The 27,851-nt window shown below is 52.3% G+C and overlaps 2 protein-coding genes across 3 annotated transcripts; both read left to right on the top strand.

Annotated features, from left to right (window-relative positions):
- Positions 1–276: 276 nt before the first annotated feature.
- On the top strand, positions 277–20,205 carry GLIPR2 (GLI pathogenesis related 2). Of its 2 annotated transcripts, XM_027105521.1 has the most exons (5): positions 277–382; positions 10,049–10,157; positions 10,514–10,617; positions 12,467–12,544; positions 19,600–20,205. In XM_027105521.1, exons 1-5 carry the CDS (start codon positions 370–372, stop codon positions 19,758–19,760), a joined length of 465 nt encoding a protein of 154 aa, XP_026961322.1. In that variant the 5' UTR covers positions 277–369; the 3' UTR covers positions 19,761–20,205. The 2 variants fall into 2 exon arrangements, with proteins under 2 accessions (XP_026961322.1, XP_026961323.1); XM_027105522.1 differs by lacking the exons at positions 10,514–10,617; positions 12,467–12,544 and having other exon boundaries at positions 19,600–19,666.
- A 4,177-nt stretch (positions 20,206–24,382) lies between these two features.
- On the top strand, positions 24,383–26,817 carry CCIN (calicin). Its single transcript, XM_027105989.1, has one exon. It carries the CDS (start codon positions 24,960–24,962, stop codon positions 26,724–26,726), a length of 1,767 nt encoding a protein of 588 aa, XP_026961790.1. The 5' UTR covers positions 24,383–24,959; the 3' UTR covers positions 26,727–26,817.
- The last annotated feature ends 1,034 nt before the right edge of the window (positions 26,818–27,851 follow it).

The raw sequence follows: 27,851 nt of genomic DNA, 5'->3' as shown, positions 1-27,851 counted from the left end.
CCAGGAACAGGGTGAGAGGCGTGGGCTTCCCTCTGCATCCCCATTCAGTGTCCCGAGAGGGACAGGTATCCAGTACGCCCTGGGCTCCCCGTCCGCACCTGGAAAGCCCTGAGCGGTCGCTGGGGTCCCCACTCCGGGCAAGTTCTCGGGAGCAGGGCGAGAAGGCGCGCGGTGCCTCCTCCAGGCAGCCGGCGGCGTGGCCCCAGGCGCCTCCTCCTGCAGCTGCCGCTGCCTTATAAGGCGGGGGCCGGGCCGCGCCGGGGGAGGAGTTGCGGCCGCCCGGCCTCCTCCTCGGCTCTCGGAGCGGCGCGGAGCCGGCAGGGAGCGCAGCGCAGCGCAGCGGGAGCCGAAGAGCGCGCGGAGCCTGCCATGGGCAAATCAGGTGAGCCCGCCGTGCCAGCCGGGCCGGGGTGCGGGGATGGCTCGGAGCCCCAGGCTCCGGGGTCTTCACTGTCACTCTTCCCGCGGTGGACTGGATCCCCGGGGAGCTGGTCGACAGCCTCCGCCGGGGCGACACGGTTCCGGCCGCGCTCCGGGACCACTGGGTGCGAGATGGAGGGGCTCGCGACGCGGGCGATTTCCGGGGCAGCCAGGAAGCCGGGGTGGCCGTCGGGCCCTCGGGAGAGAGGGAGGAAGGCGAGACCGAGGGAGGGTCCTCCTGTCTGCGAGCCAGAGATTGCGTCAGGGAGGGCTTCCAGGCGCTGATGGGATTAGCGCTCAGCCTCCGGCCAAGGCGTGGCTTTTGCTTTGTTTCAGGACAGGGTTAGAGTTGGAAAAAGCCACAGAACTGTGACAGCCTCTCTTCCTGCAAAACAGCTTGCCCCGACCAACCCTCCGAAAGACAGCTCTGAGCATCCTTTTCTTCGGTCGTTGTCTCTCCTCCTTTAAGTGCCCCTCCACCCCTACCCGGTGCCAGACTCAGTCAGGCTACACACGGTTGCCAACAACGGCTTCCCCTTTCTCTCTGACCTGTCGCGGCCCATCCTCACCAGGTGGCTGTCCCCGTGAAGTGCCGTCATTCCCTAACACCTTCCATCCCATTGTCTGCAGGTGAAAAGAGTACACATTCTTCAGCCCCTTTCCTCCCCCTGCACTCAGCTGTGCTCTGGGCATAGCTCTTCCGCTGGGTTCCCTTTCCCAGCGCTCACCACCACCACCAGCACTCCACCTCTCCCACTTCGGTGAAGTTGAAAATCCTCCCCGTCTTTCTAGGCTCAACTCCTGTGCTGGGAGCCCACCCCGATTTCCCCACCTGGTGTCTTCTTTGTTGCAGCCCTCCCAGCAGTCAGGTTGGGACACTACCCAGCCAAAGATCTGTTTCCCACAGACTCCTCACTTTTGGCAGCCAGGAACCATGTCTATCTCAGCATAGTTCCTGCCTCACAGGAGGCTTTTTAATGAACAGCTTTTGAACAGAGTTCAAAAGTCCTGCTTCATGGGAAGTTGAGATTGTCAGCCTCAGATGGGTAAGGCTGGGTCTCTTCTTGAATCTGTCCTCAAGATCTGGACTTACGAGGTACCAGTGTTGGGAGTAAGTAGTTTTCTCTGGCATTGGTCCTAACCTGCCCTTATCTGTAGTTACAGGTCTGGCTTTCAGCCCTGGCTCTGCTAATCACTTGCTGTGTGATCTCAATCAAAGCCCTTTCCTTCTCTGTGCCTCAGTTTACTCATCTATACAAGGAGGATGGCCTATATCATCCCCAGGGTCTTTTACAGTATGGAAAGGTGACTTGCAGTTAAAGAAGAATGTGATAGGTGGCGGGTGTGGGGAGAGGAGGGCGGGGACACGAGCATGGAAGATGTGAGAGGGCACTTTGAGATCCCTACTTGGGAAATCAGTTCCTTTCTCTATAGATTAGGAGAAAATCCACAAATTCTCTACAGCTACATTTTAATCAGTTGTTTCTGGCTTCTTCCCTAAGAAACAGTTTTCCAGAACTGCTGGGTGCCTATCTTCTATTTGTTCATTCATCCCTCTCCCCCTCTCTCCCTCCCTCCATCCTTCCCTCCCTCTCATCCTTCCATTCCACCATCTATGAGCTCTGTACCAAGCTGTGGACCCAGTGCTGCGGAGGGCATGGCCCCTACCCTCAGGAGTGTTCATGTGGATTATGAAATGCACCATAAAGCGGATTAGGGGGATAGACAGGCACCACATGGCTCCAGTAAGAGGTGGAAAGTGATCTAAGCCACAAGACAGGTACAGGTGAAGAGAAGTGGGAGCTCAGGGGAGGGGAGAATCTCTGCCCAAGCGTCCAGTGAAGGCTCCTGGAAGAGGTGGTCAGACCCCAGAGTGTCTTGGAACTTTGGACTTTTTCCGATGGGACCTGGGGGGACCATTGAAAAGCATCGATCTCAAAGCCGCAGGACTAGAGCTGTTCCAGGGTGGAGGGCGGATCAGATGGGAAGAGGGTGGAGGTGGGCGTCAGGGAGAGGCTGCTGCAGTTACTCAGGCAAGAGATGACAGAGACATCTAAGGGACTGGAGAGGAAGCGGGGATGGATTTTTGAAATGGTAGCCTCGAGCAGACTTGGTGACTAACTTGCTGTGAATAAGAAGGAAAGGTCAGCGGTATGAATCTGGGTGCAGGAAGGTGATGACACCTTCCAGGACTGGAGGTGCAGAGTCGAGCAGGATGGTGGTGGAAGACAGGTTAGAGGTGGTTCAGGCAGTTTCCACCCCCCTTCCCATGCCCACCCTCCACATATACCCAGGGACCTTTCAGAATGCTGGCCCTTAGCCACATGCATTTTATTTGTCTTCCCCCACCCCGCCCCGAAGACTCTGAGCCCCCTGGATAGTATCTGGCTCCCCTAAGGGTCCCCAAGAGAAAATGACTTTTCTGGGTGACACGGGCCCAAACCTTGATATTCCAGGCCGCCAGCCTGAGGCTGTCTGTGCCCAAAAGACAGGCGGCATCACAGACGTGTATCCACCCAGGGGCTTTCTGTGGTTCCACAAAGACCTTCATAAGGAGCCTGCCTCTTCTGGGCCTCAGTTTCCTCATCCCTGCATAGGAGCCCATCTCTTTTTAATCTTCAACCTCAGATATACCCCAGAGCTGTTGGGGTAGCGGGCATTGCTGGAAAAGTGTCACATAACCAAAACAGCTTAAATTCCAGGAGTCACTTGGCCCAGTGTTCAGAGACTTCCAGGTCGGGCCACTGGCCCTGGTCTCCCTGCTGGGCTTCAGTTTGCAGCCGGGCAGAGAAAGGCAATGGCCTGGGGCTCAGTGAAAGCCTCTAATATAGTCCCTAATAAGAGTGATCACCAATTTTTCTGCTCCTGCTGTGTGCCAGGCTTGGAGCTGGGTATTTCACATGTGTTACTAACTTTCGTAACAGCACTGTGAGGCAGTTGTTATCAGCTGAATAGATTTACAGAGGTTGAGTACTTCGCCCAAGCTCACACCCTGACCAATAAGTAGACAAACTAGGATTTGTACCCAGCTCTCTGACTTCCCAGCTGGGTGCTGTCCCCTCTACCACAATGACCACTTGTCATCCTGTTTCTCAGCCTGGACTCTGGCCCTTAGGGACATCCACACACCCTCTAATTGTCTCTAAGAATCTTCTTATCCCTTGACCCACATCTCCCAGCCCCAGAGGTTATCAGAGCAGAAAGACCTTCAGGGACCAACTAATCCGAATTTTCTACTGAGCAGGGCCCTCACACCTCTGCAGGGGGAGGCCATGTGGCCAGGTCAGTCCCAGCAGTACCATTTTCATCTGTTGATTCCAAAGAAAGTTTCAAAGAAAGGGTTTCCCTGCCTTGAAGCTATTTTGAAAACCACAGATGTCATCCTTCCTTCTCACACAGGTGGGGAAGCAGGGCCCAGGCACTGGGCAGTGACTTGCCCAGTGCTGGCGGGCAGGCCTGAGTGGCGGCAGGCAGGGCTAGAGAGGGGACCACCTGTCTGCTGGTGAGAGCAAGCGCTCTCTCTGCCCTGGCTTCTTCAGCCCTTCAGTGACTACTGCCCATCACAAAGGGGCAGCCGATACACTGGGACATCCTTGTCATTCTTGCTTAGGGAAAGGAAGATGTATGTAAGGTGGAAAGCGTGTGAGATCCGGGGCAAAGGAGGGACATTCTTAGATCTGGCTCTAATGTGGACTCACTGTGTGACCTCGGGCAATTCACATGTCCTCCTAAAGACCAAAGTTTCCTCCTCTGTAATGAGAAGAATCCTGTCCTCAGGGTTACCCAGTGATGGTGTGAGAATCTCATTCATTTGTTCTTGTGCTCACTTACTCAGTAAATATCTGAGCTCAGAGGTACTGAAAGAGGTCATCAAAGGCCAGGTTAAATACCAGCAGCCCTGCTCCTGTTAAAATCTGGGAAGGGATCTGATGGGAGCAGTTTCCCCCAAGGCCAGGAGGAACTTTGGACTCCTCTGCCCAACAGTAATGATAATAATTATAGCTGACATTTAGTTGAACTATAGTTGTTCACTTTGCTCCAGATCTGTTCTAAAGCATTTACGAATATTAATTTATTTAATTCTCACAACAACCCTGTGAGGTGAATACTGTTATCCCCATTTTGTATATGGAGTCAATGAGGCACAGAGGGATGAAACAACTTGTCCAAGGTCACCCAGCTAGTAAAAGGCAGAGCTGGGATTTGCCTCTTGAATTTCCTGGAACCCAAGCTGAAAAGAGCTACTCATCTGGAACTCATTGCTTTTTTGTTTGTTTGTTTGTTTTTTGAATTTTATTTATTTTTTATACAGAGGTTCTTATTAGTTATCTATTTTATACATATTAGTGTATATATGTTTGTTTGGGTTTTTTTTGTTTTTGTTTTTCTTTTTGCGGTACGCGGGCCTCTCACTGTTGTGGCCTCTCCCGTTGCGGAGCACAGGCTCCGGACGCGCAGGCTCAGCGGCCATGGCTCACGGGCCTAGCCGCTCCGTGACATGTGGGATCTTCCCGGACCGGGGCATGAACCCGTGTCCCCTGCATCGGCAGGCGGACTCTCAACCACTGTGCCACCAGGGAAGCCCATATGTTTGTTTTTTTAATCAACTTTTTATTCTTTCTTCCTGATAAACTAGCAAAACCAGCTTTGCCCCAAAGGCTTTCTAGCCTCTTGCCAGGGAACCAAACAAAACCAGCTTTGCCCCAAAGGCCTTCTAGCCTCTTGCCAGGGGACCAGAGGGGCCTGTCCATAATTCCTGCCTTGGCCCCTGATGGTCCTGGGCCTCTCTGGTGGGGAGTCTGGCGAGGGTTGAGAAATGAGTCAGCTGGGCTCTGGGAGGCCTCCGAAGAGGATGGATGCTGAGGGAGGAGCCCGTCGCAGCCACCAGCTGTGAGGGAGGAGGGGCACGGACCTCCTTAGATTCTTTATTCAACAGTTAGAAGCTCTGCCCTAAAGAACCTTCAAGAGCCCCCAGTCCAGCCCCACCCGAGATGCCTGCACCCTCCAAGCGGCAGAGACCGCCCTGGCCAGCCGCCTGCCCTCAGCCGCAGGAGCCAGGCCCAGGCAGCCCCTTCTACCTTTCAACAGCTCTGGCCTTAAGCCCCAGGTCTGCCCCCTGGAGCTTCTACTCCACAGCCCCTGATTTTCCTCTGGGGCCCCTCACGACGGTCTGTCTATAAAGGCCTTGGCACAGAGGAGGCTCTTGAGAAATCTTAGTTCTTTTCTCTTCTTCCTTCTTCCTCTTCTTTCCCCTCAGAGATTTGAAGGTGGCTGCCAACCCCACTAGGCTGATCCTCCTCCTGGGACTGGTGGCCCTATCTTTCTCTTCTCAATGATTTCCTCTGTCTCGTGACCCTTGGGGTGGGGTGGGGTTAAGGGCAGGGTTTCTCTCCTCGTGGGCCTACCTCTGGACCAGTTGTAGGAATGTGGACAGGTTATTTCCTTCTTGAGCCTCAGTTTCCTCATCTGAAAAATGGGTACAGTAGTGGAAGCTCCCACAATGGTGGTGAGAAGTAAATCAGATCTTGCACAGGCCTGGCACCTAGAATGGCTGGCCATCGAGCAGAAGAAAGGTCCTCCTTCATTCCAGGCTGGTACCCTGAGGCTGTGTGACTTCTGAGCCTCAGTTTACCCTCCCACAAAATGAGGGCATAATCCCTCCCTTCTTCTCCCCCCACAACCATGGGGTGGCTCTGAGGGCTCTCCCTGCATCAGGCAGGGATGGGTGGGTTTTCTCTGACTCCTTTTTTCCTTATGTTTATCTGCTCTCAGGTTTCTCTACAGAAGTGAGGTGTGCCTCTTTCTGGGTGTGGTCATCAGTGGTATCTTGCTTCCCTGAGGTTGAGGTTCTGCTCACAGGGGCCGCCTGGACTGGGACTGGCTGCCGTGGTGAGAGGGGACCAGTGAGTCAGCCAGGGGTGTGGTCATGGGGCCGCCAGGCCTCCCAGCCAGGGGCAGGGAGAGAGGGCACCCCTCCTGACCCCTTCCTAGGAACCCTGGCCCAGGGCACTGGCTCTGCTGGGATCAATGACTGGCTTCAGCTTCTGGGCTACAAGCTTAGGTTGGGCGCAGGAACTTTCACTTTTGTTTCACTACTTCCCACATTCTGGGAATGCAATGACCTAGTTTTTAGCAGCCTTATGTCCCCTCTGCCAAGGAGACTGCAGGGCCTGAGCACTCCAGAGTCCAGTGTATCTCACCCCAGCACTCAGAGCTGTCTTTAAACGGGCTTCACCTTAGCGACCCACCCATTCCCCTTATCTCCACCTCCTCCACACAGCCCCGGGATACACCAGGTCCCTTCCACACTGGCCCTTTCTGCGCTTTTGCCTCCTCATTACCTCCTCCAGGGAGCCTTCCCTGATACATCTGTGGTCACCATTGCCCATGCCACTCAGTCCCATGCATCTCCCGTAGTGTCCCACCGTGGCCTGCCTGGGACATAGGAGCTGGAAGGGATATTAGTATGGGCCTGGCCAGGTCTGTCACTCAGATAGAGACCTTCTGCCACTTTGTGTGTATCCACACCTGCCCTTGCATGGACACATACACTTACCTTGATCACTCGTTAGACAAGCTATGAACTCCTGGAAGTTTGGGGTCAGTCGGTCATCTTGCCTCCTCTCACCCCTACCCTGATGGGACCTTATGGGATCTCAGGGTTGGAAGGGACTTAAAGGTCATCTGACTGGGTCTTCAGTGCCTGAATCCCTCTGAGAGGCATCACCTGCTTGTTTGTCCCCAGTGCTGGAGAGCTCACTACCTTGCGAGGTAGCCTTTTCAGTCTTCAGAAAGCGTTCATGGAGAGAAAGATCTTTCTTAGGCTGAGCTGAAATCTGTCATCCTGGCTTTTCCACCCACTGGCCCCAGCTCTGCCCTGTGCGGCCCCAGAATTCAGCAGGGCCCTCTACGGTGTCTTCCAAAGTCTGATCTTCTTCTGTACTTGCAACCATCCCTTATAAGACCACCTATCCAGCCCCTCCTTCACCTCATCACCATCTCTGAACACACTTCAGATTCTCACTGCCTCTAATGCAAGGTGGGGCCTGGGCTGGGTGAAGCATTCCAGCTGGACACTGGCTTGTGCAACACATCGCCCCGGAGCCCGTGGGTTTCTGGCTGCCACGCCACCCAGCTGACTCTTTAGCGTGTTGTCAGCGAGGCCCCAGTGCGGTTCCCGTGAGTTGTTGTGGCTCCTGCCACTTGCACCTGAGATATTCTGGGTTTTTTTTTTTCGGTACGTGGGCCTCTCACTGTTGTGGCCTCTCCCGTTGCAGAGCACAGGCTCCGGACGCGCAGGCTCAGCGGCCATGGCTCACGGGCCCAGCCGCTCCGCGGCATGTGGGATCTTCCCGGACTGGGGCACGAACCCGCGTCCCCTGCATCGGCAGGCGGACTCTCAACCACTGCGCCACCAGCGAAGCCCCTGAGATGTTCTTTAAAAGCCTCTGTGACTCCATTATCCACAGGAACATGCTAAACCCAACATCTTTTTTTTTTTAATTGTAAAAAACACATGACATAGAATTTACCATCTTAACCATTTTTTAGTGTAGTGTAAAGTATATTCACATTGCTGTAAAACAGATCTCCAGAACTTTTCCATCTTGTAGATCTGAAACTCTATACCCATTAGACAGCATCTTCCCTTTCCCCCCTCCCTCCAGTAAACCCCAAATCCTTGTCTTTCGTTCCAACAAGGGCTTGGCCGGCCTCTTGGCCACAGAGGCCTGAGACTTCAGGTGGTAGCTCCACCCTCTGCCTTGTGCCCAGTTACCATCATCAGGGTTTTCACCTCCACGCCTTTGTCACAGCATCTCCCCATCTCTGCCTGTCAACCCAGATCTCCCAGATCCTGGCATTCAGCACCCCTCTCCCACCCCTGTCCCTGTCTCACTCCACATTACTGTGACTGGACCCCACTGGACTGCCCTGCCGGGCCCTGGAATGTTTGAGGTCAGGACCACTCGCTGTCCAATATTTTGGAAACCCCTTGGAAAGCTCGACCACCACTGGCATAGCCTGCAGTTTCCTTCCCTCTGCTGGGTTGGTGTCTAGCCCAAAGCTCCGGAGGGCAAGCCCTGGGTCTTCTTCCCTCACATCCCCTCAGAGGCCCAGTGGGATTCTATCTGAAGGCCCAGGAGACCTGAGGGATCTGGCTGAGGGAGGGGAAGAGGACCCCTGCTGCTTCATCTCCACGGCCTCTGGGGGAAGACAGCAGAGGAGGAGAAAGGTGGCTGGTGAAGGTGACCTAGGCTAGTGGACAGAGGGGTGCTTCTTTCATCCTCTGGTTTACACCCTCCCTGCCCATGGCCAGGCCTCAGGGGCAGGCTCCCGCCAGAGGGGACTAGCTCAGTGTTGTGGACCCTCTGTGGCCATTGCTCATAATTCACCCAGCTCACCCGCCGTTTCCATGGTGGAGGGGGGGTGGGGGAGGGAGAGGGGAGACTCCCAGATTCCTAAGGCTGCGCTCTGCGCCTTCACAATCTTAGCCTGGCCAGCTCCTGTCCAGACCTCTGTGGGGCCTCAAATCAGGGGTCACCTTCCTGGTCTCCCAGACCATGTTAGGCTGCTTTTCTCTGAGTTCCTCTTGACCAGTGCTCACCTGCACCTTGGCCCTACCGCACTGTTGGCTAGTGTCTGTTTACAAGGCTGTCTCCCTTCTGTGTGTGAGCTCGTTGAGGGCAGGACACGGCTGATTTGTCTCTGGACCCCCAGCGTACAATATGGGACCTCGCCCAGAGGAGGCACTCAGAGAGCAGATGTACAGAGGGATGGGCTGGGGTTGGATGGATGATGGATGGGTGGTTGGACGTTGATGCTTAGATCATGAATCAATAGGTGGATGGATGAGTGGTGGAGAGATGGATGGAGGATGTGGGATGGATGGGGTTCCATTTCAGATCCGAATTGAAGGGACCTCTGTCCACTACTGACCTGGCCTGCCCTTGGCTTCACCACTTCTTGGCCTTGCTTTTTCTGAGGTTGTGACCCAGTTGGACACAGGCTCCACCTCTTCCCTCACCTGCAAGCCTGAGCCCAGCTGATCCCACCCCACCACCGCGTTGTTTCCCACACTCTCCCCTCTCTCTGCTTCCCAATGCTGTCCTACCCTGGTTGGTCCTCTTCTCTTCATCTGTCCCTCTCTCTCGGGACAGTGCAGGCACCCCTCAACCCCAGCCAGGCCTGTTCTCTCTGGGCTCCCACCTCCAGCCCTTGCCAGTCCCCCTGACCATGCACTGTAGGTCCGCTCTGAGCTACCCAGTCTCCTTCAAACATTTTCTTGCAGAAGTCCTGCTGCTTCCTGTCCTGCCTCCCACCATCTGCTCTGCACCTCCAGCCCATCCCCCACTCAGCAGCCAGCAGGGTCTTCCAGAAACACAGCTCTCCTCAGCTCACTCCCCGCCCCCATTCAGTCGCTTCCCATTGCCTTGGATAAAGGTCCAAATGCCTAACATGCCCCATGGGGCCCTGCGTAGTCCAGGGGGCATCAGTGTGCAGAGACCGGGGCAGCAGCCTGGGCACGTGGGCTGAGGTTTGAGCTGGGCTTTGCTCTGAAGCCTGCTGGCGTGCTTTCCGTGGCTCTTTTCTCCACGCTGAGACAGTCTCCATCTTGAAATCATTGCAGCTTCCAAGCAGTTTAATGACGAGGTCCTGAAGGCCCACAATGAGTACCGGAAGCAGCATGGCGTCGCCCCGCTGAAGCTCTGCAAGAAGCTCAACCGGGAGGCTCAGCAGTGAGTCCCCCCGGGGCCCCGGGCAACTCGGGCCCTTCCCGGTGCTGCCCCTGCTGCAGTCCCAGATGGGCTCTGGAAGGCAGGAGGGACGTGGGTTGGGGGGCAAATACAGCCACACTTGAATAACCACTCTGCCACTTACCCAGGCAGGTCCCATTGTTCCTCTGAGCCTCAGTGTGCTCCTCTGTAAAATGGGACTGGAGTGGGGGCTTAGACGAGTTGCAGGTGTGATGCTCCTGATGGCCTCGGCGAGCCCAGGGCAGGGAAGGAAGTTCAGCCACACCAGGTTAGGGCTCCTCCTCCGGGGGCTTCCCTGGGCCGTACTCGCTCTAAGGAAGCACCGTGGACTCCGGCAGGTATTCAGAGGCCCTGGCCAGCACGAGGATCCTCAAGCACAGCCCGGAGTCCAGTCGTGGCCAGTGCGGGGAGAACCTGGCGTGGGCATCCTACGATCAGACAGGTGAGTCGTTTCTCGGCTCCCCCGCTCCTGCCTGAGCCGGGCCTAGGACATCCAGCATGCACGCCCCTCCTGGCCCCAGCGCCCGCCGTGGTGTTGTCACCGTGATGCAGCCACAGGCCCAGAAAAAGGGAAGAGAACCCCAGAGCTGTCTGTCTGCTCCCAGGAGCTGACTGCAGCTCACCACAAGGTCTCCGATGGCCAGCTCAGGGCCAGGCCTGTGCTGACTGCCAGGGACACAGAGATGAGTCAGACTGCCCAGCCCCACCCCCCTTCCAGAAGAGCTCCCAGCAGAGGAGTGAGGGCGGGGAGACAGACCGTTTCTGTGCTGAGTCTCAGCCTGACCCTGCGGGCCCTGAAGCATCCCCAGCCTCAGAAGGATTTTACGTTCCTCACGTTTTTCTGAAAATATTTACAGTGCTTGTGTATTAACTTTCTTCACGAGAAAAAATGCAATAGAGCTTTTTTCCGTGCTGGAAAAAGTAATAATAATGGGAAAGACAATTTCTCATCCAAGGTCACAGCCTGGAATGGTGATCCCACCACACTGACCAAACATTCTTGAGCTTCCTGGCTCTGACAAGGCTGTCGTGGCTTTTTAGGAAAAATGCTGGAGAGAGCTACCTCGTGCTCTGAAGCTTTCTCCAAACTCCCGCGGGAGAATGACTGCTCCCTCCCTGGCCTCACATTCCTGGGAGTTCCCCGGGGAGGCCCTGGGAGTCCTCTTGGTTTCCCTGGGGCAGAGTGCCTCCAGGAGAAGTGTGCACTTGCTCCCCGGGAAAGCAGGAGCCTGAGGCCCGCAGCCCCTCCCCAGGCTCAGACTGTGGGCCTTGGCGGGGAGAAGGGAGAGGGGTGGGAGAGAGCCGGCAGGAGACAGGGCTCCTGGCGCTGGCTCCCTGTGTGGCTTTGAGCAAATCTGCTACCTTCCCTGGCCCCCGTTTCCCCATCTCTACAGAGAGGGGTTGGGTAGGACATCTCTAGGGCAGTGATTCCCCACCCTGGCTACACACTGGGATCTTTTGTGGAGCTTTCAAAAAATACTAGTGCCTGGATCTCTCCTCCGGAGACACTGATACAGTCAGCCTGTGGCAGGCCCCAGGCATCAGTAATTTTGAACAGCTCCCCAGCTGCGGCCGCTGTGTAGCCACTGTTCTCGAAGGACTTGCTCCTCAAAGTGTGGTCCATGGATGAGCAGCAGCACCTGGGAACTTGTTAGAAATGCAGACTCAGGGCTGCACCCTAGAGCTTCCAAAGTCAGAATCTGCATTCTAACAAGAGCCCCAGGTGATCGGTGCACTCATTCAAGTTCAGGACTTACTGCTCTGAGGTCCGAGGCTCCTAGCTCTCTGGCCCTGAGGTCAGCCGCTCCCAGGGAAATGCTGTGACCAGTGGATGCTCCAGGGGAGTACCCTTCTGCCTGCAGGGGAGACCCTGACCCACCGGCCCAATTACATTTCCTCCTGTGGGTGTTTCAGGAGCCAGACTTGCGGTGGGATGAAGGTGTGGTCTCCCGGAAACTCAGAGCATCATTAGAAGCCCTTGGAGTACGTTGCATTCAACCCGATTGTACAGAACGGGGCAGGCCTTGCCCAGGATTACACAGTGAATTAGTGTCAGGGCAGGGACACAGATGCTGGTCCCCTGACCTCAGGCCAGGGCTCTTTCCAACCCCTAACAAGGCCCTCCCTGCAGCCTGGATGTGCTCATGGGCAGGAGTCCCCATGTCAGCTCGTTGGTGCTTTATGAGACATCTAACTGTGGGATGGGTGCTTTGGGGTTAATGGGAGGAGATGGAAGGAATAGGGAGTCGGTTGATTTTGCTGCTGAGTTTTAAACTTTATTTTCCATACAGGAAAGGAGGTGGCTGATAGATGGTACAGTGAAATAAAGAACTACAACTTTCAGCAGCCTGGCTTCACTTCCGGGACAGGTGAGTGACATGGTCACACCAGTGACCCGGCCCTGGGCTGGGTTGCAGTTTGGGTCTGACTTCAGAGAGGAACTAACCCTCTGAAAATCAATTATTTCTCTCCTGTTTCACCTCTTCCATATTTCTGTGGTTTGACTTTGCCCAGAGGGCAAAACCCTCTTTCCCCAACACCTCTCCCAACACACACACACACACACACACACACACACACACACACACACACACACCCCCTCCATCCAAGAGCACCCAAGCTGCCAATTCAAAGCTCTTCACCTGACTGGAGTGTGATAAGGAGGCTGTGGATTTCAAAGGTCGCTGAGTGTTTCTCTCCAGGAGTGATGCCTCAGCGCTTTTAACCTGTCATCCCGCTTCTGCTCCAGCCTGCTCCCCAGCAGCCAGAATATTCTAAGACCCTTTCTGCCCACGCTGCTCTCCTGCTTAAGCTGCCAGTGGCTTCCTGGGGCCGTTGAGAAAACGGCCAAGCTGCTGGCTCTTCTGGTCTGAGCTCCCTCCTCCCCCCACACCCTCACATCCTTCCTCTCTGCACCTCACTCCTCACAGCCTCCCAGGCATTCTCCCTTCACCTTTATACTCGAGTTTGTCATTCAGGAGAGCCTGGAATGCAGAAAGCTTGGATCTAGTCTCAGCTCTGGCACTATTAGTTGTGTGAACTAGGGTCGACTCCCTGTTCTTCCCTGTCCCCAAGGGAGAGGGACAAAGCGGAGGCCTCTATGGGACGTTCTGAGAGCCAGTATTTAGATGCAGGGAACTGGCCAGGGACCATCAGCCTTTGCATAGGCCTCCCCGGTGAGCAGTAAATGGTTAGCTTACTAAGCCCCGGGCAGCCGCTCCAAGCTCTGGGCTCCCCCCTGCCCCTCAGCAGCGATCACCAGGCTCCTGTCTTTCCTCAGGACCGACTCACATGCACCCGGGGCCCAGGATGGGTTGGAAGGGGCTGTGCATTTCTCTGACCAGAAGGCACCAGGGAAACTGGAAAGGGGGTTCTCTGTCCACCCCCCATTCCTCTGCCCCACCCCATCCCACCCATGGATGGAGCCACTTATGGCTTCTTACCCCCTGGAGGCTTCTTCAGAAGCAGGAAGTGACATGTTCTCAGAGCCAGTCACCGTTTCCTGTGGTTTGTGCTCACCCCTTTGGGCAGGGGTTCTTGCAGTCGTGTGGGGAGAGGTAGAAGCGTCTGCCCTGCGGGGCAGGACAAGGAGGCCACTGTCAGGCCCTGAGTGAGAATTGCTGGTTCTGTGGCAATTAGATTTGAGAGGTGAGGGAGGGAACAGTGACAACCTCCTACCAGTGATTAAGGACGTGTAGGCAGAACCTGGTCTTCTTTTCATAAAGATCAGTGTCCAGAAGACGTTTTATTTCACAGCGTCTGGACGTCCTTTTCCGTTGAGCAAGATTCTTGGGCAATCAGACATGTGTCAGAGCAAGTGATTGGCGTTGCTCGTGTGTGCACGCCACTTGACAGTGAAAAGCATCTCTGTCTCCATGGCCACGTAACCCTGCAACACCATTTGAAGGTGGGGCTTTATTCCACCCGTTTGCAGAAGAGAAACTGAGGCCCAGAAAGGGGAAGAGACTCCTGTTTACCTTCTATCCTCAATCTGATGCTTTTTACATGGCCCCTGCTCCAAGGTGGGAATCTCTCAAGTGTCAGAACTGGAGATGGGACTCAACTTTCCATGACCACTGGCCCACTGTGATCCTGTCTGTTGCCCCACATCTCCCAGCCCTAAAGAGGAAAACCCCAGAGCCTCCAGCCCCTATGCCATCCCAGGTGCCAGTGGACAATGCCTGGGTCACACAGAGCCTGATCCTCAGACAGGAGCACAGCTTTGGGTGGTGATATAAGCGGGGCTCGCAAGACCCTTAAAGATGCTCAGGCCCATCCCCCATGAGTCAGCCTCCCCCAGAGCTGCTTCTTGCTGCACCATGGTTCAGGGGTTCCCTGACCTGAGTCCATGTTGCAGGTGCAAAGGCCTTTGAAATATCCTATAATCTGTCCCTACCGCACCCCACCTGGGTCAAAGTCTTGTGATGAAGGACACAGTTCTATGCTTTGTGCTGAGCGGAGAAAAATAGCTTCCTGCAGTCCCTTTATGTTTTCTTTTAATGAGTAGGCTTTGTTTATTCTGAATAAATAATACTTTTATATGACACGAAATTTGCAAGCTGTATAAGGTGGAAAGTCTTCCTTCCGTTCCTGGCCTCCAGCGCTTTCCCTCCCAACCAGTAATACCAGTTTCTTGTGGCTCATTCTAGAGATGTTCTGAACCAGCAGTTGTGTAAATGCTCTCTTTTCCCTTTTTTATACTCTGGTGTCAGATAGATGATCCGTTTTGCACTTGCTTTGTCCTCACAGCAGCTTGGCAGAGATTGTTCCATATCAATACAGAAAGAGATTCCTCTTTCTTATGCATTATTCTCTTGCAAGGATGTACTGTAACTTACTCAACTTGTTTTTCAAATGCATATTCTAGGAAGTTTGGGTCCATAGCAGGAAAGAGGATGTGATCCCTTTAGGAAAAAAAAAGAAAAAGAAGGAAGCTGTTAGTAGTTTAGGGTTAGAAACCAGTGTGTATCTGATGGTTGCTAAGGAAGTTGTGTCCTTTAATTCATCTCTAAATACCCAGGCTTAATTATCTCTGCAGACAGAAACCTCTCCAGTCAGAAGAAGGATTACTTAGTCTCATCTATTTGGAATAGGCTTCCACGGGCATTCACACTGCTGGTGCGCATGTGGTATCTGTAATTATTTTCTTGGCAACCAGTGGATAAATGGCAGCTCTTCCTTGTCTGGGTGACAGAGAGAGTGGGTGGGTCAGTGGCCAAAGCATGTGGTCTCTTGGAGAAAAGCTTTGTATGAAAAAGGGCCTGAGCCTTAATGAAAAGACAGTCTAAGGGACTTCTCTGGCAGTCCAGTGGTTAAGACTCCATGCTTCCAATGCAAGGGGCTTGGGTTCAGTCCCTGGTTGGGGAACTAAGATCCCACATGCCTCATGGTGTGGCCAAATTAGAAAAAACAAAAGAGAAAAGAAGAAGAAGAAAAGACAACACAGTCTATAGAAGCAGTGACACCTGCTGACAGCCTGGAGATGGGAAAGAAATGTGACTCAAAAGTGTAAGGACCCAAAAAAAAAAAGTGTAAGGACCAAGGGTGAATTGGAAGGTAGTGTTTCTTCTTTTCTGAGGTGAGAATCAAAGTGTATTGAGCAGCAGTTAACACGAGGTTAAGGATAAGTGGTCAGGATGCATAATCGTACTTAGTGTTTGTTTTCTTTTAATTCTTGCTTTGATTGTATCGTATTAACCCTACTGATTAGTGTTTATGTTTGCTTATTTTCATAAAGAATTTAGTAAACTCAAATCTTTTAGGGATGTAGACAAAGAAATAAACTATACCTAAATTTCAAAATTATAAAAATGGAGTTCATTTATAGGGGGAAAAACACAATTTAATTAATGATGGTTTATTTAGTCCTTACCAAATACAAGACACAATGGGAAATACCAACTCTGTCTCTTCCCTGAATGGAAGAGTGTGGGTACCAGCCTGTCTCTTTCCTTCCTTCCTTTCTTCCTCTTTCTTTCTCTTTCTTTCTTTATTTTGTGGTGAAATACACTTAACATAAATTTACCGTTTTAACCATTTTTAAGCATACAGTTCAGTGGGATTAAGTACATTCATGTCGTTGTGCACTCATCACCCCCATCCATCTGCTGAACTTTTTCATCATCCCAAATTGAAACTCTAAACCCATTAAACAATAACTCTTATCCTTTCCTACCACCCCCAGCCCAAGCCTTGGTAACTACTATTCTACTTTCTGTCTCCATGAATTTGACTATTCTACCTATATAGGTAAGAATCCTACAATATTTATCCTTTTGTGTCTGGCTTATTTCACTTAGCATAATACCCTCAAGGTTCATCCATGTTGTAGCATATGTTGGAATTTTATTTCTTTTTTAAAGCTGAGTAATATTCCATTGTGTATACATACAACATTTTGTTTATCCATTCATCTGTCGACGGGCAGTTGTTTTCTTTCCCCCTTTTGGCTGTTGTAAATAATATTGCCATGAACACTGGTGTACAAATATTTGAGTTCTGCTTTCAGTTCTTTTGGGTGTATGCCTAGAAGTGGAATTACCAGATTATACGGTAATTCCGTATTTAATTATTTTAGGAACTGCCGTACTGTCTCCCACAGTGGCTGCACCATCTTACATTCCCATCAGCAAAGCAAAAGGGATCCAATTTCTCCCCATCCTCACCAACATTTGTTATTTGGTTTTGTTTTTTAAATAATTTCCATCTTAATAGGTATAAAGCAGTTGCCCTCTTTCTTTCCTAACCAGCCACTGGAAGCTTAGCTACTCTGATCACAATTTTCCTCCTTCCCTCTGTCTCTTCCTTTCTTCATCAGATATTAATTGGGCATCTACTATGTGCCAAGCCCAATGGTCAATAAGACAGATATGGTGCCTGCCCTCAAAGAGGAAATATAATATCTTTGGGGTTGTTTTCGAAAATGAATGCCATTCTGTGACATGGCGGTAAATATCCCATTGACCTGTCAAAGGATCTCTATGAGAAAGGTGCAAAGGATGAACTCCCAGTCTCTACTCCCAGGAGATGAGAATTTATGGTCATTGAGCAAAGAGTATGTTACAGCATCAGCTGTTTGACCCCAAAGCAGGAGGGGAGTTAGAAGCTAAGCTATGTTAGCAGTTTGAAAATACCAGTGAGTGAGGGGCAGGCAGCCTGAACAGTGAGAGAATGATGCTGGGAAGCTTTGGCAAGCCACAGAAGCACCTGGAGGGGCAGGCAGTAGCTTGAGAAGGAACTGGGCTATTTGGCTCAGAGCAGAGGGAACTGAAGGAGGCTCTAACTTGTGAAGGTCTCAAAGAGCTCAAACTGTAGAAAGCCTGCATTTCCAGTGGTGGCAGAACTTAGTCCAAGATGGTTCTTCCATATGCTTTTCATTCATTCACTCATGCATTCCATTCATTCATTCAACAAAGGTTTATTTTACATTTTCCATGTGTCAGGCTGTGCCAGGGCACTGCATGTACTTTGATGAATAGATCAATTTGGTTCCTGCCCACGTGGGGCTCATGGCCTAGTGAAGGAGCCAAACAATTAGCAAATAATCAGATACACCATTGCAAATGGTAAGAATGATACGAGGGGGAAAATGGTGCAATAAGACTCAGGGGAGGGAGGTGTTCAGGAAATAAGAGTGATTGTGAAAGGCCTTTCTGAAAAAGTGACTTTTTTTTTTTTTTTTGCGGTACGCGGGCCTCTCACTGTTGTGGCCACTCCCGTCGTGGAGCACAGGCTCCAGACGCGCAGGCTCAGTGGCCATGGCTCACGGGCCCAGCCGCTCCGCGGCATGTGGGATCCTCCCGGACCGGGGCACGAAGCCGTGTCCCCTGCATCGGCAGGCTGACTCCCAACCACTGCGCCACCAGGGAAGCCCCTGAAAAAGTGACATTTGGGCTGACACCTAAGGGACAAGAAAACGCTGGTCATCAGAAGAGCGTTGCATACAGCGGCCAGTGTGTGCAAAGGCTTTATAGTCAGAAATAACCGGATGTGTTCAAGGAATGGAAACGAGGCCACTGGGGCAAAGCATTCACTCTCGTTTTAGGTACGACTAAACAATGGAAGGATTTTTAAGCAGAGAAGTAAACAGATATGACTTATGTCTCAAAATGATCACTCTGGCTATGTCAGTGGAAAGTGAATTGAGGCAGCAAGGGTGGCTTCTGGAGAGCCAGGCGAAGGCTGTTGCAGTGGTCCCAAGTGAGAAAAGTTTGCGGTTGAGACCACAGTTTGGGGAGTGGATGGACTAGAGATGTATTTTGGAGTTAGATTCTTCAGGATTTTTTTTTTTTAACAGCTTTATTGGAGTATAATTGCTTTACAATGGTGTGTTAGTTTCTGCTTTATAACAAAGTGAATCAGTTATACATATACATACGTTCCCATATCTCTTCCCTCTTGCGTCTCCCTCCCTCCCACCGTCCCTATCCCACCCCTCTAGGCAGTCACAAAGCACCGAGCTGATCTCCCTGTGCTATGCGGCTGCTTCCCACTAGCTATCTGTTTTACGTTTGGTAGTGTATATATGTCCATGCCACTCTCTCACTTTGTCACAGCTTACCCTTCCGATTCTTCAGGATTGAATGATGGGTTGTTGTGAGGAAATGAGCAGGAGGGAGGAATACAGAGCCACCCTGAGGATTTTGTGCACAGAGGTACCAGACGTGGAAATGGGAGGGACCAAAATCAAGAGTGAGGTTTGGGCAGGTTAAATTTGAGAGGCCTGTGACTCACCCAAGTGGCAATGTCAAGTAAGTGGTTGTGTTTGGAACACAGAGGAGAGATTTGGGCTGGAGAAAGATATTTGGGAGCCAGGGAAAGATGAAATCGCCTGAAGAGTGCAAAAAGAAAAGATAAGAGAGCCCAGGATTGAGCCTTGGGAAATGCGGGTCCTCTGATATTCACAAGTGAGATAGAGGAGGAAGAGGAAGAGGCAGTGACATGGGAGGAATGCCAAGAGAGGAAACCAAAAGAGGAGAGTCCTTTGAAAAGCGGAGGAGTCGACTCCATTAATGTTCCTGAGATGTCAAGTAAGATGAAGGCAAAAGGTGACCATTGGGAAGGAACATGGAGATCATTGGTGACCTTGAAGAGTACAGTTCGGGGGGAGGGGTGGAAGCAGGTGCCGGGTAGGGTGGCATCCTAATTGTTGGGGTCTCTGGGCTTTGCCGTGATCTCTGGGAGACCATGAAACCTTTGGGCATCAGAGAGTGAGATGAGTAGGGTCTTTGTGGCTGACTGAGAGGACCCGATGCATTAGAAAATTGGTCAGTGTTTTGTGTCCCCTTCCTCTGATCGGTGGCTGAAGATCAAGCCTCTCACAGCATGGCAGGACGGCACAGGGGTTCAAGAGTCCCTTGCAACACCATTCTCCAGGCTTTGCTAACTAATCTGTTTCCCTCTCCCCATGACTGCTCCCCTACAGGACATTTCACTGCCATGGTATGGAAGAATACAAAGAAGATGGGAGTGGGGAAGGCATCTGCAGGTGATGGGTCCTCCTTCGTGGTGGCTAGATACTTCCCAGCAGGGAATGTCGTCAACCAGGGCTTCTTTGAAGAAAATGTCCTGCCTCCAAAGAAGTAATTTGGCCAATGTAACGGGCAGGTGGCAGACGTAAGAACTTGGATTTGTAGTGCCTAGAACAACAAAAACTCAGCTGTGTGTCTGTCCCTGTGGGTGTATGTGCTTGCTCGTGTGATGCTGTGAGTCTCTTGAGCGCACACTCGGTTTTACAGTTCTGCATGAATTCATTCTTACCAAAGAAATGAGCATATGAAGCCTTTACCTTGATGGTTCCCTAGACTACAATTATTTGGACTTTGGGGGGGGGAATCAATTTTTAAACTTTAAAAAATTTTTTTAAGCAAACTCCTTTTGTACCTTTCTTACTTATAATATCCATCCCTGGACTTTCTGTATTCCAAATGTTTGTGATGCTGAGAAAATGAAGTTCATTTTATGTGACCTTCATGCATTGTAATCTACTTTTGGTAGATATTTAAGAATATTAAACCCTCATTAAATGTGATACAAGATACAGCTTTAAACACATAAATATAAAGCAGCTTCCATCGGAAACACGGGGTAGGCAGGGGCTCCATTTCACAGAATTACTGAGATTTCTCCGTTGTAAGCCATGATGTCATCTGCACGCCTCCTGGAATTCTCTGGTGGGATTGCCAAAGAACAAATGGAGAAAAAAGCTTTACTTCCTTGCATTTTTCTACCTTCCACCGCCCCTTGCCCACCCACCACCCTCCCTTTTTTCTTAAAATCCACGGGCATTTCAGAGTTCAATACGCCCCCCAGCACCACCTTGGTTTCCAGGGAGCTGGGCTAGGCCTGCGATTCACCCATCCCCCACTCAGCCTGGTGGCCCAGGGCCTGTTCTGGGAGAAAGCCCCTCACACCGCCTGGGCTCTTGGCCAAGCAGCCTTGGAGGATGAAGTCAGTGAGCGTGGGGGTGAGGGTGAGCTCACTCAGGGCCCCCGGAGGAAGCCCTCCAGCCTCTGCCCTCCCCCCAGCACACAGGGTGGGAGCCCGGGGCGTGTTCCTGGCAGCTGTGGCTGCAGCTGTGTTGCTGCTCCCTCCAGGAATGTGTGACAGGCCCAAATGTTCCAGGAAGATGTCTCCCATGCGGGGGCTTAGCGTCGCTAATTTAGTTCTGTGTTTTGCCTCAAACTACACAAAGTCCTCTTGAATAACGACTTCACGTGGTCCATGTGGGAGGGACCAACCCAGGTGCCAAGCTGTGTGTCCCTGAAACTGTGGCATCTCCAGGTGGTGAGATAGGCAGGGCTGGGAGTCTGTGCAGGCCAGTCTTTGAAGGTCTCTGTGGCACTGTGAACACAGGCTCATTCTGTGCCCTTCATTTCACCCAGGGATATTGATAAAATCTTTTTTGTTTGTGTAATATCTTACTCCCATGTGATTCATGCCCGATTCTGTATCAGTGACTAAGGTAATCCATAACTCTGAGTTCCCATCTTAGGTAACTCAAGATTCTGAATACCTCCAACCTCTCCCCTGTAGACCGTGCTCCTTAGGTGGCTATGTTTTGAATCACGTGACCTACCATCACACAGCTGACTGGTCTAGAGTGGACATGTGATCCAAGGGCAGCCAATCCCTAGGCTGGCCATGGACTGGGAATTTGAGCCAAGAAATATGGAGTGAATTTACCAGTGGAACTGAAAAAATACGGATGCCATGAGTTTGAATTAAGGCCACGGCAAGCCAAAGCTATGTGCAAGCCCTGTTATGAGTTGGAAATATATAGAAGTGAGAAAGCCAGTTGTCAGAGGTATAAAACAGGTGGAAATACGGAAAGACTCTTCTTGACCTTTCTAGTTCCAGGCCAAATCTGTATCTTTAAAACATACCCTTCATTTTCTTCAGGGCTTCCCAACAAGTTGATATATCAGCTGATGGTCCCCAGAAGATTAGAATATTAGAGTCCCCTCCCTTAGGGAGTTTCCGTGAACAGAAAATGCTGAGCTGGGCAGGAAGCTGAGGATGGATGGAGTAAAGAGACCCAGCTGAGGGCCTTGAGATGAGGTCTTATTCTGGCCACACCTGGGCAGCTACCACGAACAACACAAACTTAATGACCAGTCATTGAATTTCCTGGGGCTCCTAGGGACACACTCTACCCAATACACACATACATAACAAGGTGGTGGACACTGGCAGGCTGCCAGCCTCTTTAGGCTGGAGTCTGTTTCCTCAGTTGGCTGGAGTAAGGAACAAGCTGACCAGGGGAGATTTCCAGGCTGAAGACAAGCCAGACAACAAAGCTGGCTGAGCGGGTGGGCACAAATCTAACTTCTTTAATGGATTTCTTAAAGATGGCAACTCCCACAAGTTCAACAGGAGAAGAAGACAAGCCAGATTGCCGGCTCTCCTTTGCAGCCAGAGGGCAGAGGAAGGAGCTGGGAACCCTGGCTCCCAGCCCTAGCTCTGCGAACTGAGTTGGACGAGCCCCTTCCCCCCTCTGGTCCCCAGTTTGTCCATCTGTACAAGGTCTGGCACATGGAGTTAAGTCTACTGGATGCTCTCAGGTCTCCATGACAGCCCATAAGCCCAACTTTCTTAACTGGAAGGAAGCATCTGATGAAAGACCTTCCCTCCATGGTGTTCTGGGACCTGAAACAAAAACAGAGGGGCATGGCCACCTCCTCCACCAAAGTGGGTGTGCGGACAAAGGAGTGGTGAAGCACCAGGGCCTGACCCTGGGTGGGCAGGCCTGGAAGCCAATGGGAGTGACAAGGGTCTGACAGCAGCACCAAGAGACCTCATCCTCCTCTGCCTGAGTCACCGCTGCCTCTCGCCGCCCCTCTCCAGAGATCAGAGCTGGAGAAGCAATTAAAGCTCAATTATCCTCACAGGGAGAGAACGGACCAGGTGGAACTCACCTCAGCCACACAGCTAGTCTGTGGAGGGGCTGAAAGCCAAGCTTTGTTCCTTTGGGGAAAACAGAAAGTCTTAGTCCTGTGCAGACACATATCTCCAGAGACTGAGTGCCTCTAACCCTGAAGACATCAAGGTGAACAAATTCAGCATTAAAAGGTAGGTACTTTAAAATAATTTTCGAATTAAGAAAAAGCCAGGTCTGGAATGAAAGGATGAGGGGGAGACAGTGAATGATAATGAGAACTTGACTACACGAGGGAGGGAAAGACCTGGCAGGCTCACATTCCCCAGGCTGCAATGGCAGTTTTCCTAGCAGGGACGCTAAGGACGGCCTGAGGGTCAGGACTGGGGCTCAGGGCCCAGGTTGGAGGAGATCAAGGACGCGGCCCGAGGCCAGGTCCTCGCTGCACGACCACGCCAAGGCCGCCAGGGTCTGCGTGTTGAGCCCCTTCCTGGGGGCCCCCAAAGGCTGGTCCGGGTGGGGCCCGCAGGAGCCAGCCCTCCTCCGTGGGAGGCTCCGACTGGTCCTTATCCCCTCCTGGGTACAGCCGCGCCTCGGGAACCCCGAGGGACCCACGCCCGCTCGGAGGCGGGGAGTGCAGTGGACGTGAGAGCTGGCCGAGCCCGCGAGCACCCCACCCCGCGGGGCGCCGAGGGGGACGCCCGGTCTGGATGGCTCCTCTCTGGCCGCCCGGCCCTGCGCCCGCAGTCTGGGGCTCAATGCCCCTTTCTGGAAAATGGGCACAGTTGTGTTTTGTGTTGATTGTAGGAGGCCCGGCTACAGGGAGGAGGGGGTGGGGGGCGGTGCGCCGCTCCCAGGCGGGAGATGACCCTCTAGCGCCACCGCGTGGCCGAGGGAGCGCATGGAGCCCGGCCGGAGCGGATGGGGATTGCAGACTTCCCAACCACTGCAAACTGGGAACCACCACAAGGGTTTTCGAAGGGAGCAGCCAGCCAGGGACGCCGGAGTTTGGCGAACTGGTGTAATATTAAAGTAATGGCGGCTAGCAACTATTGAAGGTTTGTTACGAGGCAAACACTGTGCTTAACACTTCTAGTCCTTTTCTCTTGTAAACTCGTATTAATCTTTTTTTTTAATTAATTAACTTATTTATTTTTGGCTGCGTTGGGTTTTCGTTGCTGTGCGCGGGCTTTCTCTAGTTGTGGTGAGCGGGGGGGGGGGGGGCTACTTTTTGTTGCGGTGCGCGGGCTTCTTATCGCGGTGGCTTCTCTTGTTGCGCAGCACGGAATCTAGGGTGCTCAGGCTCAATGGTTGTGGCGCACGGGCTTCGTTGCTCCGCGGCATGTGGGATCCTCCCGGACCAGGGCTCGAACCCGTGTCCCCTGCACTGGCAGACGGACCCTCAACCACTGCGCCACCAGGGAAGCCCTCTTATTAGTCTTTGAAGCGGGTACTATTATTATTCCCATCTCACAGAGGAGGAAACTGAGGTTTAGAGAGAAGTCCACACTTGATGGAGAGAGCAGACCCATCACAACCCCCAATATTTTACAAGCTAGAGACTTGGAAATGTGGAGAGAATGTCTCAGTTTTCGGTGGAACTGAAATAATCAGGGCTTTGAAGGCCCCCCCCCCCCAGTATGCAGCTTACTCCTGTGTCCCTGCTCCTGAGAGTGGCCTCTGCCTCTCCCTCTATTTTATAAAGAATGGTATCTGTAACCACAAAGGTCAGAAGCCAAAGGACAGAGCTTTTCTTCTCTGATATCCAGGAGCCTTAGCAGAGGAATGTGCTTTGGGGCTTGAGAATCAGAGACAGAGGAAAGCTGAGCATCCTGGAAGGGTGGGAAAAATCCTACATTACAGAAGGCCTGGGTTCCAGGCCCTGCTCTGCTTGCAACTGGCTATGTGATCTTGGGCAAGTCCCTTCTCTTCTCTGGGCCTCAGTTTCCCTCCTGTACAATGTACATTCTTCTAGATGATCTAATAATCCCTTTCCTTCCCCCCACCCCCGGCCTTCCTAACCCTCTCCACACCATCCCTGCCCAAACTGGCTCTGACATTCCGGAAGCAGCCCTGAACTGAGGTTGAAGGTCCCAGGTGGGAGTTGTGACCCATCTCTGAGTTTCCTCCTGAGTTCTCGGCCCTGACACTAGGCCCTCGCAGGGCATCTGGCCTTGGCAGCTCAGGGCCATCAGAGGGGAGAAAAGCCCTGTGCCTCTGAGAAAGGCCTCTGGGGGCCCTGCATTGTGATGACCTCATCCACTCTGTGACATCATCCTCTCTCCCACCCCCACTCCTCCCTGATCAACTGCTCTGCAAACAACCATCAGTCTGAATCCCAAAGGCCTGAGAAAGTCTGTTCTCCAGTACCTGCTGCAGATCTTCTGCCTCAGCCAGCAAGAGGCGCCATGAAATTGGAGTTCACCGAGAAAAACTACAACAGCTTCGTGCTTCAGAACCTGAACAAACAGAGAAAGCGCAAAGAGTACTGGGACATGGCCCTGACTGTGGACCACCATGTCTTCTTTGCACATCGCAACGTGCTGGCCGCGGTCTCTCCACTGGTGAAGAGTCTCATCTCCAACCACGACATGAAGACCACTGATGAGCTCTTTATCACCATTGACCCCAACTACCTGAGTCCGACCACGGTGGACCAGCTCCTGGACTACTTCTACAGCGGAAGGGTGGTAATCTCAGAGAAGAATGTGGAGGAGCTGCTTCGTGGGGCCCAGTATTTCAACACACCACGCCTTCGAATTCACTGCAGTGACTTCCTGATTAAGTCCATCCGCCGTGCCAACTGCTTGCGCTACCTCTTCTTGGCTGAGTTTTTTGAGCTCAAAGAGATATCAGACTTGGCCTACTCTGGCATTCGCGACAACTTCCACTACTGGGCCAGTCCTGAGGCCTCCATGCAGTTCATGCGCTGTCCACCTGTCATCTTCAGCCGCCTGCTCCGAGATGAAAACTTGCATGTGCTCAATGAGGACCAGGCTCTCAATGCACTCATCAATTGGGTATACTTCCAGAAGGATGAGCGGGAGAAGTATTTCAAGAAGTTCTTCAATTACATCAATCTTAATGCTGTCTCCAACAAGACGCTGATGTCTGCCAGCAACAAGCTGACGGGCATGGAGGACAGCTCAGCCCACGCAACCCTGATTGAGAGTGTCCTTGTGGACCGCAGGCAGGAGAGGCCAACCAGCCTGCTGAGCTACCAGCGGAAAGGGGCCCTGCTTGATTCAGTGGTCATCCTAGGTGGCCAAAAGGCCCACGGCAAGTTCAACGATGGAGTGTTTGCTTATATCATTCAGGAGAACCTGTGGTTGAAGCTCTCAGAAATGCCCTATCGGGCAGCAGCACTTAGTGCCACCTCTGCTGGTCGCTACATCTACATCTCTGGTGGTACCACTGAGCAGATTTCAGGGCTGAAGACGGCTTGGCGGTATGACATGGATGACAACTCCTGGACCAAGTTGCCCGACCTGCCAATTGGGCTTGTCTTCCACACCATGGTGACCTGCGGGGGGACAGTGTACTCAGTGGGTGGGAGCATTGCCCCAAGGAGGTATGTCTCTAACATCTATCGCTATGATGAGCGCAAGGAGGCCTGGTACCTGGCAGGGAAGATGAGCATCCCTATGGACGGCACAGCCGTGATCACCAAGGGTGACCGGAACCTGTACATTGTCACTGGGCGGTGCTTGGTTAAGGGCTACATCTCACGGGTCGGGGTGGTGGACTGCTTTGACACCAACTCTGGGGACGTGGTCCAGTGTATCACCTTCCCCATTGAGTTCAACCACCGGCCCCTGCTCTCTTTTCATCAGGACAACATCCTCTGCGTGTACAGCCACCGGCAGAGTGTGGAAATCAACCTGCAGAAGATAAAGGCCAACAAGACAACTACCTTAGTGCCTCTCTTGCCCAACAACTGCCCCTTGGATGTGTCCCATGCTATATGCTCCATTGGAGACAACAAGGTGTTTGTATGTGGAGGTGTCACCACAGCCAGTGATGTCCAGACAAAGGACTACACCATCAGTCCAAACGCCTACATGCTGGACCAAAACGCAGGTGAGTGGAAGACCCTGGCCCCCCCACCAGAGGCCCTGGACTGTCCTGCCTGCTGTCTAGCCAAGCTACCTTGCAAGATTCTTCAAAGGATTTAAATGGCTTTTTAAGTGGGAGAATAAGTAAATGCATTATTATTCACAATTTAATGAGAGCGAGAAAGAGAAGAAGATGGCCTGTTGGTTCCTTCTTAGTCTTTGTTTGGCCCTAAAGGTGGAGATGCTGGGCTACAGCTACCCCCAGTGGGGGGAAATTCACGGCCACTCTGTCACTGGAGGGATCCAAGCTGAGGCTGGAAGAGTCCCTGATGTGTGGGATCAAGGCATCTCCTGGGTAGTGGCTCCCAGTAGGTGGAAATTCAGGGCTACTCCGTCACTGGAGAGATCCAAGCAGAGACTGGAAGGGAATCCCTGGTGGGTGAGATTGAGGCATCTCCCAGGCACTGGCCAAGGTGATGTCTGGAAGGCCCCCTATTCTATACCCCTGTAGTCACCTTGCGGGCATCTGCTAGACTGACAGTTAAAGCATTTACTTAGAGTTGTGAAGCCTCAGACTCCTCCAACACTCATTTCCCTTGAGTCTGCCTAGGAAGGCAGGGGAGGGCCAATCTCAGGTCTGGGAGAGGAGCCTCCCGGACTGGGGAGAGGGAAGGCAATGTGAGCCAGGCTCAGGGATGCGGGCAAAGGGAGTGGGGTTGGGATGGGAGGGGAGGCAGGGTTACTTGGCTGTTGTGTTTGGCCACGCAGCTATGGTGTGTTTGTGTCTCATTTGTGGGAAAGTTGGGGGTTTACTTACAATTGTTTCCAGTAAACAAGGTTCATTGGGAACTTTCTCCAGGAATACAAGTTCTGAGGAGCTGGGGGTGGAAGAGAGGTGAGTAATGCGAGAGAAAAAGGAAACTGCATCTCTGTTGGAGAGAAGATTGGCAATAAGGTGACGGGATGAGAGACAGGATGGTGTAGCAGTTAGGGGTCTGGACACTGGGGACAGATGGCCTGGTTCAAATACCAGTTCCATCACTTACTGGGTAATCCTGGGAAAGCTATTGACATCTCTGTGCCTTAGTTCCCTTATCTGTAAAAGGGGGACAATAAGAGCGCCTACCTAACAGGGTGATGTGATGTGCAAAATGCCTAGGACAGTCCCTGGCATATATTAAAGTGCTGTGGGAGTACTTTTTAAAAAGAAAAAAAAGAGGAGTGAGGCAAGGGTCTAGGTTCTTG

This window comes from Aethalodelphis obliquidens, unplaced genomic scaffold, assembly GCF_003676395.1.
Source record: "Aethalodelphis obliquidens isolate GAN/ISIS:26980383/991018 unplaced genomic scaffold, ASM367639v1 scaffold7, whole genome shotgun sequence".
Classification (NCBI taxonomy): Eukaryota; Metazoa; Chordata; class Mammalia; order Artiodactyla; family Delphinidae; genus Aethalodelphis; species Aethalodelphis obliquidens.
This window is presented reverse-complemented; position numbering and strand designations above follow the sequence as displayed.

Excerpts from the sequence above, each read along its gene's own strand:
- GLIPR2 (XM_027105521.1), top strand. Across the intron at positions 10,158-10,513 it reads CTCAACCGGGAGGCTCAGCA|GTATTCAGAGGCCCTGGCCA; the intron begins GTGAGTCCCCCC and ends GGACTCCGGCAG. Across the intron at positions 10,618-12,466 it reads GGCATCCTACGATCAGACAG|GAAAGGAGGTGGCTGATAGA; the intron begins GTGAGTCGTTTC and ends TTTTCCATACAG.
- CCIN (XM_027105989.1), top strand. The coding sequence starts at position 24,960 with ATGAAATTGGAGTTCACCGAGAAAAACTACAACAGCTTCGTGCTTCAG.